Source organism: Neolamprologus multifasciatus, chromosome 11 (assembly GCF_963576455.1).
Source record: "Neolamprologus multifasciatus chromosome 11, fNeoMul1.2, whole genome shotgun sequence".
In the NCBI taxonomy this organism is placed as follows: Eukaryota; Metazoa; Chordata; class Actinopteri; order Cichliformes; family Cichlidae; genus Neolamprologus; species Neolamprologus multifasciatus.
Genome location: NC_140449.1, coordinates 34,205,869 through 34,224,245, shown reverse-complemented (window position 1 = coordinate 34,224,245; position 18,377 = coordinate 34,205,869). Strand labels below are relative to the sequence as shown.

The window sequence follows — 18,377 nt, the reverse complement described above, 5'->3', positions numbered from 1 at the left end:
TAACGCTGCCGCCTGGAACAACAGAACGTAGCTGTCGAACAAAACCCAAACAGTCCTGACCCGCCACAATATGAAACAGGGAAGTACCGCCGTGTAATCCATTTATTTCAACAAAGTAACTGTATTCTAAATACCACCTTTTTAAACGGTAACTGTAACGGAATACAGTTACTCATATTTTGTATTTTAAATACGTAACGGCGGTACATGTATTCCGTTACTCCCCAACACTGTTAATGTGTGATACTTTTCCAGGTGTTGCACTCAGGGAGGAGTGAAAAGTGAAACCAACATGAAGTGCTTTTTTTTTTTTTTTTCAAGCCCTGTGTTTTCTCGTTAAAAAGGGGAAAAAATCACTCATCTTCCTCACAAAATGAACTGAGTCTCACCTCCTTCAGTCAGAGACATCGATAGAGGAACAGGTGATAAACGTATGGACAGAATAAAAAACAGTCAATAGAAACAAAATTCAGCTGGGATGCTATAGTTAATCGAACACGTCACCCTGCTAGCATAAAAATTACTTAGTTGGTTTTAGAATATTTTAATTCTGTATGTTGATAACAATGTGAAACTAGTTAGTAGGTTAGTAGGGTCAGGACACTTTATTTGGTACACCTGTTTAACTGTTCATTAAGCAGGAACTCCAGCAACACTTGAGGGAAGATGAACAACTTTAATAATAGACCAACGCGTTTCGGCTCGTGGCCTTCATCAGGGTCGTAGTAAAACATTGTTAAAATTGCTTAAATACAAGACAGGAAACAGAAAAAAATTTCAAATTAACCAGTCAAAACTTCACAGATAGGTCAGCTGACATATAATAGGTAGGTATTGGTTAATCGGCTAAGTCACGCCCAAGTAAATACCGGACTAGATCATTACTGATGAGGAGGAGGGGGGGTGACATAACCCCCATATGTCTGAAAATAACACATGCATGAAATGCACAAGGAGGATGCTATACTAAGACAAATATCTAATAAGCCAATCATGTGGCAGCAGTGCATAGCCAAGGTGACCTGCTGAAGTTCAGTTGGTGCCAGATGGACTGGTCTGTGTTTCACAAACTGCTGATCTACGGGGATTTTCCCACATAACATCTGTAAGGTTTACAAAATGTTCTGGAAAAGAGAAAACTCAGTGAGCAGCAGTTCTCTGGCCTCGATGATGCCAGAGGTCAGAGGAGAGCGGCCAGACTCCTTGGAGCTGATAGGAAGGCAACGTAGACTCGAATCGCTACAATCAAGTTACGTGGAAGAGCATCTCTGAATGCACAACACGTCGAATAGAACAGAATCCCAGTAGAACAGGACACAGTCCATTTATCAGGCTCACGGCTCGTGCAAAGAACCCTTCCAGCATCCTGGTGGTTCTGCAGCTGATGCTCCCGTACCTGCCAGACGGCAGGAGGGAGAAGAGGCCATGGGAGGGGTGGTGGAGGTCTCTGATGATGGAGATAGCTCTGCGTATGCAGCGCTGTTCGTAGATCTCCTCCAGTGATGAGAGAGGGGCACCAACAATCCTCCTGGCAGTCTTAACAATCCAAGCTGCAAAATCTTGTGTCAGGATGTTTTCAATGGTGCCTCTGTAGAAAGTTGTGAGGTGAAGTGTGGAGAGTCCTGCTTTTCTGAGTCTCCTGAGGGAGTACGAAAGGGAGGATGACAGAAGAGCTCTGAGATTTAAAGCACGCACAGCAGAGGCTGAGAACAAGGCAGCAAGAAGATGATTGGACTAGAGCAACGATGTCAGCACCGAGTTTGACACCGCGGGAAAGCGGAAGTGATTTAAATAATAGACTAGCAGCAGATGAGTGATTACAGATCTGCATTAATCTTGCGTACAAGCTTCATAGTGGAAAAACGTTGCTTGCTCTGAGAAGGTAGTTTCAGAATTTGGTACAAACAGCATGAAAGCATGGATCCATTCGGTGTTGTAGCAACAGTTCAGGCTGTCGTGGGGTAAAGGTGTGCTAATCTTTTCTTACTGGGGAAGCGGTCACCAGATCGATCCAGTCAGTGCAATAGAGCACCTTTGTGCTGTGGTGGAGCAGGAGATTCACATCATGGATGTGCAGCCAACAAATCTGCTTCAACTGTCTCTAAAGTTGATTCTGTTCATCTGGACGTAGCGTTTTCTGAGAGAAACGTTTCATCATCATCAGGTGACGTCTTCAGTCTCAGCTGACTGCAGATTTCAATCTTATAAACAGCACATTTGCATAATGACTGAAACCAGCCCACTGAAGGAACAATGGACTGGGAGGTCAGTTCCTTAATCTTAATTATGCAAATTCTCATGACCATTGATCAACAACCACTGATCAATGGCCATGAGTCCCATTCACAGAGTTGGGGAATGGCTGCAATCACAGCATGTAAGATGGCGAAAGATGTACCCTTAGGCCCCCTCCTTGATTCAGAGATGGTCTTTCCCTTTTCACGTAAATGGCCTCCTTGGCTCCGCCCTCAAACCAGCGTTCCTCCCTGTCCAGGATGTGTACATCCTCATCATTGAAAGAGTGTCCACTGGCCTGTAGGTGTGAATAGACTGCAGAGTCCTGGTTTGACGAGGTAGCTCTTCTGTGTTGTGCCATCCGCTTCGCCAGAGGTTGTTTGGTTTCCCCGATGTATAAATCCTGGCAATTTTGGAGATTTATTTTCCTGGATGATTGAGAATGCATCAAGATGCTTTAACTGTGTGATGCTGTCATGTCAGTATGGTCCAAAACCTCAGAGGAATATTTCAGGCTCGCTTGTTGAATCAATGCCATGAAGAATTGAAACCAACCTGTTACCAGCAAGGTGTAACTAATTAAATGGCCTGCATGCATTTTCTGTCTTTGAGGATCAAGGGAAAAAAAACCACTTTTTGTCCAGAAGACGTTTTTTGTTATACAGTACAAGTGGACTAATAATGCTCTTTGGGTGTGCATGTGTTATTTTTGTTGAATTACCTTACAGGTTATAAATAGGGAGTCACGTGGTTTAAATAGCTTTCCCCCCTCTTGTTTCAGCCTTTAACCCTTTAAAGCCGGTCAGAGCAGCACGCTCCGTTTTGCGTAACTATTTTTAAATCCTGGTAGCTCTGCAACCACGTGAGCTAGCACAATAATTTTTTTGCATATGAAACCGGAGGAGTTGTACTTACATCTTATGCCATCAGCTTGTCCTCGGTCACAGTTTCCTTCCACATATAACTTTGCAAAAACTGCATAAAAAGCACTTGCAGCAACAAAAACATAATATTCCAGAAACACGCTTTGCCGATCCGATCAGCTGTTCATAACACTTCCTACATTGAAACAGACGTCAGCGCGAACGATCGCATGTCCGCCATTTCCTGCCCTAAACCGAAAGTGACGTCATTTCGTGGAACATGTAGTTTTTTTTACTTCTAGGCCTTAAAAGCCTATACTGGTGTTTTTATAAGTCATGTTTGACTTTTCTGAATAGTTTCTGGGATGCTTAGGACTCATATTGCACTGCTGGAAATAGTTTATTTTGATGCATATGCTGTTTTCTTTGCAAATTTGCATTATAATATTTATTTTCATTTTTCCTGCAGTGTATAAAAATTGGTGTATCTCAAAAATAAAACTATGAAGACACTCAAAATAAATTTCCTGTGGTGGGAAACTATTTTGTGCAACTTTTTTGTATTTAAAGTTTTGAGGGATAAGCCTCTTAAATTTCTCCAAGTAGAAATATATGTTAAAAAAACCAAAAACGATTTTCAATTTTTTTTGTCGTTTATTGCACTTTTTTGCAATTAATGTCGTTACTATGCACTTAATGCAGACATATTATTAAAATATGGGCTATAACAGTTGTATTGATGTATAGCAACTTGAAATGCTCCCAAAAATGGCTCCACAGCATGTAAAAATATAAAGTAAGCTCTGGCGGACTTGGTCCTATGGTAGGTCTTAAAGGGTTAATTAAAGCTGTCATGTTGCTGCGTGCACACAGTGAAGTGCGTTACATAGATATAGTTTTAGTCCCAGATCCTCCAGGATCCTCTTTGGAAAGTTTTCCATAGTTTCTGGAAACATGAATTGGAAGTGACTGGTCCAGCTGCAGGAGCTCTCAAATCAGGATTGTTTATCTGCATTTGTTTAACACGTTTGCTTCTGATTTTGCACTTTTCAGATACAGCTGTCAGGTTTAGTAAAGCTCTACCCTTCTGTGAAATCGCGCGTCTACTTTAAGCAAGCCCGCGTTTAGGTGTCGTGACGCACGGACAGCTGTGATATTCGTCGCCCGTGGCACGCACACACCTGCAAAGCAGACAGCAGTCAGCTCGGGGTTTTGATCGTGCTTATTTAGCGCATGAAAGACGACCGGAGTTTAAACACTGTCGAAATTCATTAAGCGTTTGAAATGATTTTGGCATTCGTTGTCGCGGCCACGACTTTCCGGGTGTCGGGATGGCACAGACGATGGGATCCCAGCGCTAATGAGGAGTGGGAGTATGTCTCTGTCACCTGTGTCGAGCCTTTGTGTAGCAGGGGGAGATTTCCATTTCTGTCGCTTCTCCGCTCTTTGTCCCTGTCCAGTTATTCCCTCTCATGCTTTGTTCTGCCTCTCTCTTGCACTCTGCCTCTGACCTTCTTCTCCTTTTTTCTGTTCCAATCTCGCCATCTCTTGGGATTCATATTATCTCTCCCCTACTATCGCCCGCTCTCTGCATCTCACCTTGTCATCTATCTTTTTTGCGCCCCATACTTTACTCTCCCACTCTCCCCTCATATATCTATCAGTGTGTCTGTCTACCCCCGTTCTCTCATTCTCCTTTTTTCTTTTGTTCATCTCACCCTCTCTGCTACTCTCCTCTTGCTAACTCGTCCCTCTCCTTTTATTGTGGATGTGCTGGATTTTAAAGAATGAAAACACAGAGCCTTATACCGCTTTAATGGGATTTTCTTTCCATTAAGATAAAGATTTTGTTTGTTTTGTTTGTTTTGTTGTTATTTAATAATGGCCGTGTTGGAATTCCTAACAAACATTATTAACTCAAACGTCCCCATGCAGCACAAATGCACCGATCTCCATATATGAAAGATGCAAATACAGAAAATTTTCATTTTATTTAATGCTTTAATTCAATCCAGTTTTATTTATATAAGCAAAAGATCTCAACAGTAGTCGCCTCGAGGTTCTTTATATTGTAAAATAAATACCCGACAATCAAGCTAGCACTTGGTGACAGTGGGGAGAAAAAACGTCCCTTTAACAGGAAGAAAACTGCAACAACAATCTGGTTTATATGTTTGTGTACTTGAACACAAAGTTGCAACTATTTCACATTTTTCCAACAGACGGATTCTTCTGTGGTTCTGGTTCAGGGGTCGGCAACCTGCGGCTCTTTAGTCCTTATACTGCGGCTCCGCGTGGTTTGGGAAAATAAATTAGAAGTATTTAGCTGAAGTGTATTTTTTTTGTATTAGTTCTTTTTAAACTTGTAGTTCTAGATTGGAAGATTATTGTGATTTTGAAATATAAAAATAAAATTATATTTTATTATTTTTCATCGCTCAAAATAAGCGTCACACTCGCGGAAGCCGGCGTACCCGCCGAAACGCCGTGCATTTATCGAGACTTTCAACCCAGGTAGGCCAGTTATGGATCTTCGGATCCACATTATGTCAGCAGCTGTTCTCCACCGTGAACTATGTTAAAACAAACACGCTCACGCCTCACAGACGGCAGCTTACAGTCCTGCGTAAAGATGAAAGTGACTTCGTACAGCCCCGATTTGCAGACGCTGTGCGCAGAGGTTCAGGAGCAGAAGTCTTATTGTAAACACATCACGGCAGATCCGACGAAGTTTGCATGAACACGCTTTTCAGCATCTCTTTATTGACCGCTTTTCACACACGGTTGTTGTACACATACAGCCGGCTGTAGCTTTTCAGCTCACAGCCCGACACACAACAGCACAGACGTTAAATCGGCGAGGCGTGATTGCGGGTGCCGCTCAGGTGCGTCCTCCTCCCCTGCAGCGGCGCTGCAGACCACGCCCCGCCACACACATTAACCTGGTAAAATACATATTTAGGCAGAATTTTGCAAATATCTGTTGTTGTTTTTTCAGCAGCATAGTGCTTTTTTCCAATTACTTTTTAAAAGTCAGGTCAAGGCTCCAAAAGCCCAAAGGCGATATAAGGGGGGCAGCTCACAACAGTTTTTGTTTGCTGGATCATTTTAGTTCAACTTTCCTTTTGTTATATTTCTTTAAGAGCTCAAAATGTGTTAATTACATAAATAAAATGTAATTTTCTCTGTAACTTCATGGATTTCATAAGAACACACCTTAGTTGTTCACACAAACCATAAAGGTAAAAAACAATATTTACAGTGTTATCTTCATTTTAGATGCCACAAAGTATTTGCGGCTCTCAGTGTTTTCTTTTGCGTGGAAACCGAGTCCAAGTGGCTCTTTGGGTGTTAAAGGTTGCAGACCCCTGTTCTAGTTGGTAAGTTTAATACTGGCCATAGTGTTTAAGCTGCTCTATGCTATGCTAGAGATACCATGGCTATAAGTTATTCCATCAGTGCACATGGAGTAGTGAAGCTGTCCCACAATGGACGATCAAATCCCCGAATTTTAACAGTGGCAAGTGGAAACGATCATCTTTCAATATAACGGTTCTGAAATATTTTGTGTTTGAGGGACGCAGTGAAACTGAGCTGATATCTGCATAAATAGCTCTGTGAAGCATGCAGGAGGAGCAGTGATGGTGTAGCGGGCTTTCCTCTCAACACTGCTGGAGATTCATTCACAATTAAAGGCAACTCTCATCCAGCGCGGCTACCGCAGCACCCTGCAGAGGCACACTGACCTCTCTGGGTTGAGCTGGATGGAAGCATCATTACTGTGAAAGCAGAACAATGAACAAAAGCAGCAACTGTGGGCTCAGTGAGGCCTGTTTGAGCTGTTTTCATACATTATGGAAACCTAAAAGGTGCATCTGGATCTGACATTAGCCGTATTACTCCTTAAGCTTTCCCGAGTACAAAATCTGCGTGATACTGCGTCAGCGCGAATAACTAAAATAGACAAATATAAATAAAATATCGCTTTAAAAGTAAGCGGGACTATTTCCTTTAACCCTTTAAGACCCACCATAGAACCAAGTCCACCAGAGCTTATATTATATGTTTACATGCTGTGGAGCCATTTTTGGGAGCATTTCAAGTTGCTATACATCAATACAACCATTACAGCCCAGATTTTAATAATATGTCTGCATTAAGTGCATAGTAATTACATAAATTGCAAAAAAGTGCAATAAACGACAAAAAAATTGAAAATCGTTTTTGTTTTTTTAACATATATTTCTAGTTAGAGAAATTTAAGAGGCTTATCCCTCAAAACTGTAAATACAAAAAAGTTGCACAAAATAGTTTCCCACCACAGGAAATTTATTTTGAGTGTCTTCATAGTTTTATTTTTGAAATACACCAATTTTTATACACTGCAGGAAAAACGAAAATAAATATTATAATGCAAATTTGCAAAAAAGCAGCATATGCATCAAAATAAACCATTTCCAGCAGTGCAATATGAGTCCTAAGCATCCCAGAAACCACACAGAAAGTCATAAAGTCAAAGATAACTTTTAAAAACACCAGTATAGGCTCATGAGGCCTTGATGGTAAAAAACTACATTTCTGCAAAAATGACGTCACTTCCGGTTTTGGGCAGGTCATGGCGGACATGCGATAGTTCGCGCTGATGGATTAGGAAGTTTTATGAACAGCTGATCGGATCGGCAAAGCGTGTTTCTGGAATATTATGTTTTTGTTGCTGCAAGTGCTTTTTATGCAGTTTTTGCAAAGCTATATGTGGAAGGAAACTGTGACCGAGGACAAGCTGATGGCATAAGATGTAAGTACAACTCCTCCGGTTTCATATGCAAAAAAATTATTGCGCTAGCTCACGTGGTTGCAGAGATACCGGGATTTAAAAATAGTTACGCAGAACAGAGCGTGCCCGCTCCGACCGGTTTTAAAGGGTTAAGCACTATGTGAAAAAGGACTAGTTTGATTATAATTCTGAGGTGATTATCAGATCTCCACCGTTACCGACCTAAACCCAGCTGAGATGGGATGAACTGAAGCGCAGAGTGAAGGGAGAGCAGTCAATAAGTATGAAAACTTCTGTTTGGAAACGTTCATTAAGCTAGTTGAGAGAGTGAAGAGTGCAAAGATCACACTAAAAACTGGCTGCTTCAAAGAATCTCTTTGAAGTTTTTTTCTTTTTAACTTGTGATATGATCCAGATGTGCTGCTCAACAGCTAAAAGTAATGAAAAACCTGTGAACGAGTAAATATGTCCAAACTTTGCCGCATCCTTGAATAAAGGTATTTTAAACTGAAAATCCTCTCCTCGAGCCTAATCTTCTCCTTCCTCCTTCTCGCTCCTCTCTGCTCTCCTGCAGTTCCGCCTGTGGCTCCTCGGCCTCGGCTTCAGCCTGGCGTACGGCAGCATGTTCACCAAGATCTGGTGGGTCCACACCCTCTTCACCAAGAAGGACGAGAAGAAGGAGAAGAAGAAGGTGAGCGGGAGGGGAGGCGGAGAGGAATCGAGGGCGGTTGGGATTAGCCTCTCGGGCGTCTCCGGAGAGCAGAGGAAGGATGGGATGGCGGGCGCGGGCCACGCAGCGTGTGTGGCACCGGCTGATAAAAAAGTTATTTAAAAAAAACTTTGCAGCCTTCGTAGTAACATAAGCTTCTGAAGCTGCATCCGCTAGCAGAGAGCACGGATAAGGGTTGGACGCGCACTGATACAGATACTGGACACAAAGCACACATGGAGACGAAGGAGTCTGAGCTCCCAGTTCCCTCGTCATCACATTTGTTTGCACGCTGGAGCAGAGTTTGTATCTAGTTCTGTGTGTGTGTTAGTTTCCACCCTCTTTAAAGATAGTGTATCCTGCAGCCAGTAAGATATTGCCAGCCTGTGATGCGTTGTGGGAATTTCTAAGACCTAATCAGAAGAATAAGAGATTAAGCCATTTATGGAATATTTATGAATATGGATGAGTATTAAAGTTCAATGCAGAAATCCAGCCTTCGGGGCTTTATTATTGGAGCCAAAGCAGAACGAATCAGGTTGACTTTCAGTTCTCTTCCTGTCCACAGAAGGGCAATTTGCCAGAGAGCTCAGTGAGAGTATTTAAAGAAACTTTCACAAATGGAGGGGAGAATGGGCGCTTTTCAACTCATTTTTCATGCAACTCAAGTGAAGAGGCGGCCCAGGACTGTGTAATGTGTTTTCTTCTTTATTTTATTCTTCAGTTTTGGTTGTTCCACGCTCGAATGGCTGTTACAATGTTGGAGGTGCTGTGCGTAAGCCGGCATTGCTGAAGTTTAAAAAAAAAGCCGGAGAGTGGAGAGAGGGGGGAGCAAAGTGGGAAAGCTCATTTCTGTTGCTTGTTTTTCGGTTACGGCTTTATTGCTTCCATTATAGCTCAAGTAAAGAATAATAGAATTGATGGCGCTCGCTTCCACGCGAAAGCAGTGTCATCTCGGTTTGTATAAACGATGATTTCAGGTGCAAATACGGGCTCTGTAGCCGCACGCAGACTCCCGCTGCTTCTGAAAACACACTCTGTCAAGACACACACTCGGAGAGACAATTCGTGCCCAGTCATCCAGAAATCACAAGGACGCCTGTCGCATTATTTGTCCTGGTGGTTTGTCTTTGTTTGCGGACCAGCTCGTGATGCCCTTGGATAGCGATGACTCTTGTGTTTCTGTTTGTGTGTCTCTGTCTCCGACTCGCACAGCAACACTTGGAGCCGTGGAAACTCTACGCAACGGTCGGGGTGCTGCTGGCTATCGACTTCCTGTCACTCATGATCTGGCAGATTGTGGATCCTCTGCACATTACTAAGGAGGTAGAGTACTAGAGACAGATGAGATCATTTGTGTGTCACCGCCCGTTTGCACAGACCGTGCAGCCACAGCCATCAGTCAGAAACGCAGTAATGAGACGCTCGGTCGCGACTGAAGAATTGTTCTTTCGTTTGGATTCATCTTGACTCAAATATCATGTTTAAGCGCAGAGGAGCAGTAGCACTGGAACACTGGCATTCAGGACTTTTATATATTTATCCCGGGAGGAGGAGACGCAAATCCTTGGGGAGTCACACCAGGGAGGGCATCAGGTGTAAAAACCTGTCAAATCAAACCGGCTCAGCTACCTGCTGAATAAGGGAGCAGCCAAACGTAGCCGTTATATGTTGATCTGAGCTTGATGTCTGTTAAAAGCACAGGTTACCCTGCGGCAGCTCTATTGTGAGCGAGTTTATCCCTGCCTCTCTGTAGGATCGTATGTTTTAACCACCTAAAACCTTTTATTCTTCATACTCTAAATGATGAGCAGCGTGCCGTTTTGCTGTTTTGCATACACTTACTACAAAGTGAAGTATTGCTGCCGTTGCTGTGGTCTTGTACTACGTTCACATTATGAACAATAAATTTAGAAAATGGCCACGCAGGCCGGTGCGATTGATGCTAAGCCGCCGTTCAAGTGTTGTAAGAATCATAACTGTGCGCTTGTGATTGGGTCACCCATCGTGCTTTGTTTCTTCATACCAACGGCTTCCATTAAATTGTAATAGTACTTAAACACACCGTTAGTATATTTAAAAAAATCTGTTCGAATCTTCAGGCTTGCTCATTTTCAGCTCTTACAGTTTAGAAAAAAATCATTTTTTCCTGTAGTGAAGGGATATGGAGTATGTAAGTGGTGCCTGTAACATCATGCAGTAGTTATTCTGAATCCTTGACACGAGCGTTATGACTCTGACTTAGAAACGCTGCACTCTCACATAGCAGTTTTCTCTAAAGCAACCAAAGTTTGTATTTATTTGACTCTAAATGAATTTACAATTTTTTTATGAAACAAAACTCGACCATGAGCTCAGCAGGAAAGTTTTTATTAATGTATAAACAAACGTAAATGTAACCAACATGGCAGAAAGGTCGTTTTCTCGAAACCACGAAACCACGGGAGGCTCCCCCTGCTGGTCATTTGTAAGACTGCGGGGTAACCGAATACCCATCTTTACTTTTTTAACCTTTTTAATCTACCTTTTAAACTTCTTTTAATTCTTTTCAATAATAACACAGACAATAAGATGCTCTGTTACCTGCTGAGCACTACACAGCAGTCAGTCTGTGTTGAAGTTAGCAGCTAGAAACCGAGGGAAGTTCAACATAGAGAGGGAACGCTGGAAAACCTGCAGCATAAAGAGATGGCTACATATTCCTTTGCTGCTTTTTATCCCCTTAGTGTCCAAATTCAGTTAATGCTTCTATGTTTTGTGTTTTTTGATATCATAATGAGCCATTTCGATGTGTCACAGTGGGAAAAATGAAACTCACTTTGAGCTCAGAAGACATTGATAATGGATGATGTGATACTTGCTTGTCCACACCAGCTTGAAGAGACAGTTTGGCTGTTTGCTTTGATTTGAAATCTATTAAAATTAAAGTCCAATAATTGGCATTTTTTAAAATAAAAATCTATATTCAAGTTTTACTTTATTTCCAAACTGAATAGGGGCATAACAAGCTTTCTGGTAGTCAATTGAATTTCTTTTAGGTCTCTTTTTATTCTCTACTAACCTCTGAAAGAAATATCTGGCTCTTTGTCTGCTAAATGAGCTACTATATTCACTAGCTAGTTACTAACTGTGCACAGTGGGCTTTTGCAGCTTTCTTGCTAAAAACGGCCGCCTGCTGCAGCTGAAAACAAAGCTTTGAGAGCTGCGGCAAGTAAAAACACTGGGGCAAAATACACAGTGTGTGTTTGTCGCTGTGAGTCACCCTTTTCATAAAACGAAAACGCACGCAGGTAAATCACCGCTAACGTGAAGATTCTGATTTGAAACCACTGCAATGATGGGAAAATTGCAAGTGCTCTCCTCTGCTTCTTTTTACCACTTCACAGTTTCTACTCCGCGAAATGATCTGCATTTCAAGAGGAAGAGATCATTTGGAAGATAAGACCAAAATTTATTGCGGAAACGTGAGCGTGCAGATTAAAGTTATTTTGGTCAGACTCCAACGAGATGAAACATCGCAGAGCAGAGCCACAGATGAAGGGAGGAGATTGGAGTGGATGAGAGCAGGGATGTTGAAACTGAGTAAGAGATGATTTTGTCTGTGTAGGAAAAAAGGGAAGTGACCAAGACGAGCCGGAGCAGCGGGAATAGCTCGCATCCAGACAAACAGAGACAGAAGGTTCTGTCTAAAAGCTGCGCAAAGCCCTAAATTCTCATGTTAGTCCTCATTTGTGTCCACAGGGAACCTTTGACACGAGTTACAGTGTTTTTTTTGTAGTGTTGCCATAGAGTGCATATACAAATGGACAGCTCACCAGCTCTCATCCCAAAGTACAAAAGTAAAGCCAAAATATAACTGAAATAGTTACCATCATTTTGCATTGGAGATGCCCGAAAGTCGGCACAGTAGCCCAACCGGCTCCTGGAATGTCCTTCATTGTCAAAGAGCTAGCTTCATGCTAACTGTTTTCTAGACAAATGTTATTAGCTTCAAGCTGTTTGTCTTCTGCACCTACATGCATAATAATACCTCGTCCTTGATATCTCGTCTCCACCCACGGTTACAGCTGTGCAAACTCTGGTTGCAAATGAAGTCATTAGTGCAAGGTGGCGGCGTCCTTCCCTCCACGTTTTGCCTTTCGTTCTTATTGTCATTGTTTGTGGGTGTTGCAAAAGCAAAGCCAAGACAGCGATGCCAAAAATGAGAAAGCAGTCCCCCAAAGTGTCGCTTGAGACTGGCTCCAAGCAGCAAATGAGCCCTGTAGATTCTTATTATTATTATTACTAAGACATGCGGACATATGATGGACATTTTGAGTGATAGGAGATGCTACTAGCCGGTGTCTTCAACTCCGCTAATAATAGAGTCACAGACATGTTTTTAGTGTTGGCGCCATTCGAATATTTTTTTTATTTAAATGGCATCTAGCATGGTCACTCCTGGCTGCTCTGATAAACATGGCAAAGGGGAAAGCACCAACTTTGAGCCATTAAAATGCAGAGTACACAAATCAGCGATCATGATCTCTAAATTCATCGTTCATATGCAGTCCGTGTGTTCGTGCTGAGACAGGGCGGTGACCCACACAGCAACAGCAGACTGACTTTATCTCTTTAGCCTCATTTAGTAGAAAATGAATGTCAGTGTTCAGGAATCGAGACACAGATGTTATTATTGCGTCTTCGGACAGTCTTCCATTTAAATTTTATGTCCTGAATACAGTCCAAATCGGATTAAGATGAGAACGCCAGGATACTCAAACGCACGCAAACATACTCATTAAGCACTTTCGTCCTCAGTCGGGAGCAAGCGATTTACAAACCTGCACCACAGTGGATGTAATTACAGTCAAATCTTACATTTGATGGACTTTTAAAATGCTCATATTTCATATTTATTGGATGTCTGATCTCCTTTTAATTCAGTGATCTATATCTGCCTGTCGGGAAGGCCCTATTTACCCGAGGGGATCGGTCGCCGAGGCTTATACTTACTGTGCAATTTTGCCCATGCTACTGTTTCATAGTTTCTTATTATCTCCCCTCTCTGTCTTCTCGCTCCCTTTCTCTCTCTCATCCTTCCATCCCTCTTTCCTTTTCCATTGTCTGTGTGAGTAGAAGTTCACTAAGGAGGCCCCTAAAGAAGATTTGGATGTCCTGATTCAGCCCCTGCTGGAGCACTGCAGCTCAAAGAAGATGAACACGTGGCTCGGTCGGTATCCGTCCTCTCTTAACAATCTGTCTCCCTATTCTGCTTCACCCTGAGTGTCTTTGAGTATCTTTGTGACACGCGGACATATGCGCACACACGTCACTGCCGCTCACTCAGAATTTAACAGGTCTCATATCACAGCCCTCGTATCCCTCAGCCCCCGCCGCCCCTTTACGTTTGAGTCCTCTTTTCTCTCCTGCTTTACTCCCTCTTTGCTTTTTGTCGGCCCACGCAGTCCCTCTCTGTCTGTCTCGCTGCTATCTTTCTTAGTGTGGCAGCTCTTATGAAAGTATAATGGTGCTGAAATTCAAATAATGTGGGTCACAAACTGGGCCATTGCCCCATAGCATTTCCCTTCTCCGGGAAGAAAAGATGGTGCTTTAATATCAGGCGGTGTAAAGAAACAATGGACAGTCTGAATAAGTGTTGAATTTTACTCCGATTCTCTTTTCTCTCCGACTCTGACTGGATTTCTTTGTATCCAGCATATTTTTCTCTTCAGTATCTATTGTATCAACATTTTTGTGTTTTTACCCCTCAAAGGCCACATTGACAAGTCAGCATGAGCCCAAAATTTGCAAAACATCCATAAATATCTCAGTTATTTTGCATTAAATATACATAAAATGTATTTGAGACACAAACTAAAATAAGACTAAAGGCCTTTATCGATGTGTAGCTGGTGATTGATTGACTTCTGCAAGTCTCTTCATGTGTTGACATCCCCAGAGAGTCCAAAGCTGTCTCACTCTCACACTGTTGTCACATTTTAACGCACACTCGTGTCACTTTCCACCATAAACCGTACTGTCATGATACAATGTTGGTCAAGTTACTTGAAAAAAGTAATCAGTAACTAATTACTGATTACTTCCCCAAAAAAGTATTCCCGTTACTTTACTGATTACTTATTTTCAAAAGTAATTAATTACTTAGTTACTTAGTTACTTTTTAAAAACACGATTTACAACCTGAATAGGTGATAAAGTGATAGATCTTTCAGCCCAATTCTACTTTTTCTACATAATCATCATACAAAATGTAATCAAATGGAAAAGTCTCTTTTTAAAACTTGTTTTATTAGTTTTAATCTTTTAACTTTATGCATCAAGCAAAAATTTAATTATCTGCAACATTCTCTGACTGGAAGAAATTTGTTTAATATTTAAACCTATTTTCTGCACATTCCAGCACATAAAATAAAATATTTTGTGTGTTTACACTCAGTCTTTCAAATAGATGCAAGTAAAACACAGCAGAAAATAAATAAAGTCACAGACTAGCGGTCCTGTTGCTCTATTTTCACCTGTAAAGCAGGAGTGGGGTAGGCGGAGGGTTACCCTGGTGCAGGTGTGCAGCGGTCAGTGGAAGAATCCGCGAGTTTCTCTGTGAGTTTCCCATTACGTCGTAGCTACTCGGTGCTTGCTCGGAAGTTTAGGGATTTTTTGCTGTAAAAATAAGTTTTCTTCCCACGCACAACGGACACTAATGTTTTTGTCACTTTTTATGGAATCAAACTCAAAGTAAGGTCAGTACTTCCACGCTTTAAACGCTGCACGCTCATACTCTCTCTGCACTCGATATATGATCCATTGTTGATCTGCACACAGCTGTTGTCACGAACGTCGCACTCGCTTACGTCACTGTCATGAGACATTCTCGCAAACAAATCACGGTTTTAGTAACGCAGTGACGCAGCGTTCCTACGGGAAAGTAACGGTAATCTAATTACCGTTTTTGCAATAGTAATCCCTTACTTTACTCGTTACTTGAAAAAGTAATTGGATTACAGTAACGCGTTACTGCTACTGTTACAAGTAACGCGTTACTGCCCATCTCTGGGCATGATACAATGTTACCAGGTGAGAAAGCCCAACTAATCGTTTAAAGTCCTCATAAGAAAACCCAGGCCTTTCATACAGCAGTATGAAGTTTAAGGCTTGTCTGGGACTTTTTTGTTTCATGTTTTTAGGTCTCAGTCACACAGGTCTAGAGACCAGGAGGCAGGAAAACCAAAGACATCCAGTTTATTCCCCCAGCCTTCATGATTATACCAAATTCCATTAAATTCATCCAAATCGGAGTAGAATTATTCAGTCATTCAAAATGTGATTGACCAAGAAGAGGCTACCCTTGTACCTCAAGCTAGCTTGCATAGCTAAAAAAGAAAGATCGTACTGTGGTAGAAAAGGTCAAAAACGGCTCTTGTAGCTCCCACAATGCAACACAACCTTGCTTGCAAAAGCTAAATCTGAGATATCAGGGTTGCAGATTTGCCTCCAGAGGCATTACGCGGCTGTTTTTACAGGAAACGTAATGCTTCCTGTTACTAGTAAATTTGCTGTAACATATACAATTCATGGAGAGCTCACTTTAAAATTAATGGAAGCAGTCGTGTCACTATGACTGTATCCTGCAGTGGTGTCTAATGGCATACAAGCACAAGCAAAAACATTCAGGGAAACCAAATCCACAACTACAACTTATCACGTCAGCAGTAAAGACCTAAAGGGTGCGCCAAGCTCAGGGACTGTGATGGACACTGATCGATCTCACCCGGCGGGTGGATCTTTGTCTCCAAAATAGACGGAGCAGATTTCAGACATTATTTGGATAAACTGGCCAAATATTCAGGATTTAAGTGGCTACTCTCTCGCCTGAAACAATATTAAAATTTAATGACATAATAGCAATCCAAGGACAAAAATTACAACAGCCTCGAGGCCTTCTGTCTCTTATGTTGCTGCTGATCCGAATCAAGCCCATCAACAACCCCCCAGTTTCTCCTCCCACCTCAGCATCCTGGAGACGTTCCCGGCATGTGCTCCTTTTTTTCCCTACCTGTCACATTTCAGCATCTCAGCATCCACTTTGAGAAATATATACAAAATAGTCTTTGTGGCTTCAAAACTCTTTACTGACAGTTTTCTTGGCCTAAAAAAACACGACTAAGATTTTTTATGTTTACACACGTGTGTTAATGTTAGGTGGACAAATTTGTATCGCATTAATCATGAAAACTCCAAATGATTTTGTTTTAAACATTTTATTCATTAGTTTTCATTTGGTTCATATTTTAATAGCTTTCATTATTTTCTCCGTACCGGGTAAAGGGGATGTGTTATTCTTCACGTTTGTGCCTACAGATTTGGCAAAGGGACAAAACTTGTTGGTTTATGGTAACGGCCTGTAAGTGATTCATTTCAGACTTTCAATAAATGAATAAATAAAAGACATAAATAGGTAAACAACACAAAATGAAAATAAATAAGAAGAGCAGCAGCTGCACACTGCAAACTTAAGAATCGCCTAATAATAAAGGATCCATTTCCAAACACCATCTGAGTCTGAAAAGCAGCAAATGACACAGAGAAACTTCCATTTTTCCACCAGTTTCACTTGATAACAGACTATCTCGCTGTGTCGCTTACACAATTTCAGGGCATTTTGATGTGAAATTGGTCTTTTGGAAATGAGGAGTTTTGCTTCCAATATCTCAGATTTTAGAGGGAACACAGTGTATATGTGACACTTTACAGGCTATAACTGTAATTCAGCATCAGACTGTCCTGACGGCGTGTGCGTGACACTTTCAGGTAGCCTGCTATTATTCCAAAGTATTTCATTTATGGAGAAGGGAAGTGTCCCAAGCAGGGGCGCAATTCTCAGGTGGGTTAGGGGGGTTATGGCACCCCAATAATCAGACCATACCAATCATTTCAGGTATTACCAGCAAAATAGTTGCATGTTTAATCATCTGGGAATTTTACCAGATTTATTTATTTATTTAGACAGAGATCTTGACATACACACACACACACACACACCCTCCCCCCAATGTTCAGCACAAAGTTACGCCGATGGTCCCAAGCTGTCATGTTTCACATGTTTGCAGATAGTCTGTGATTTTGTTCATAATCTGAATGTATTCATCTGGTTAGGTTTCTTCAGTCATGTGGTCGTTTATTTATTGAGTGCGTGACCGAACGAACACGCGTGAGATTATGTTCACCAGGAGAATCGTACACTCGAACCGAAATGAAGATTGACTCTCAGGCTACACGTACACGGGTATTTTTGAAAACGGAGATTTTCCGTTTTCGTTTTAAAAAATAATCCCGTCCACACGTAAAGGCAGAAATGAAGGAAAACGCTGCTAGGAACATGCCAAAGCAGCAGGTGGCGCTATATTCCTAACCGTGTAGAAATGTTGGCCAATCAGAAGTCTAGAAGCCTCGGTGGGGAAAAAGTAAACAAAGCTGGGGCATAGAAGCAGAACTGAGTCGTATGTGTGGAGGGACAGTAACTGTGTGTGTATATGTAAGCATTTAAACACTGCAGAGAGAACAATTAACAGTAACAGTATTGTAGAAATTCATTTCACCGGAACAATAACGTGGCGCACACTGTGACGTCAAACAAGGCGCACATCTTTGAAGCTCCGTTTTCTGCGTTTTCTGCGTTTTTCTCGTCCACACGTAAATGCAAAAACGGAGTTTTAGAAAATATCCACCCTGGCTGGAGTTCTTAGAAATCTCCGTTTTTAGTGACCGAAAACGCCGTTTACGTGTGGATGAAAGGTGC

The 18,377-nt window shown here is 41.8% G+C and overlaps 1 protein-coding gene and 1 long non-coding RNA gene across 5 annotated transcripts in view; both read left to right on the top strand.

Annotated features, from left to right (window-relative positions):
• gabbr1a (gamma-aminobutyric acid (GABA) B receptor, 1a) overlaps window positions 1-18,377 on the top strand; it is a 163,235-nt gene that overhangs the window by 130,388 nt on the left and 14,470 nt on the right. For all 4 annotated transcript variants that reach the window (XR_014876846.1, XM_085177252.1, XM_085177250.1 and 1 more), the window contains 3 exons: window positions 8,447-8,563; window positions 9,797-9,907; window positions 13,700-13,793. Coding sequence is in view for 3 of the 4 variants with exons in the window: in XM_085177252.1 (XP_085033378.1) it covers window positions 8,447-8,563; window positions 9,797-9,907; window positions 13,700-13,793 (322 nt within the window). In the remaining variant the exon portion in view is untranslated. The remainder of the gene's footprint in view (window positions 1-8,446; window positions 8,564-9,796; window positions 9,908-13,699; window positions 13,794-18,377) is intronic.
• On the top strand, window positions 13,800-18,025 carry LOC146509111 (uncharacterized). The gene is made up of 2 exons (XR_014876848.1): window positions 13,800-17,410; window positions 17,646-18,025. It is a non-coding gene; the product is annotated as an uncharacterized LOC146509111 (long non-coding RNA).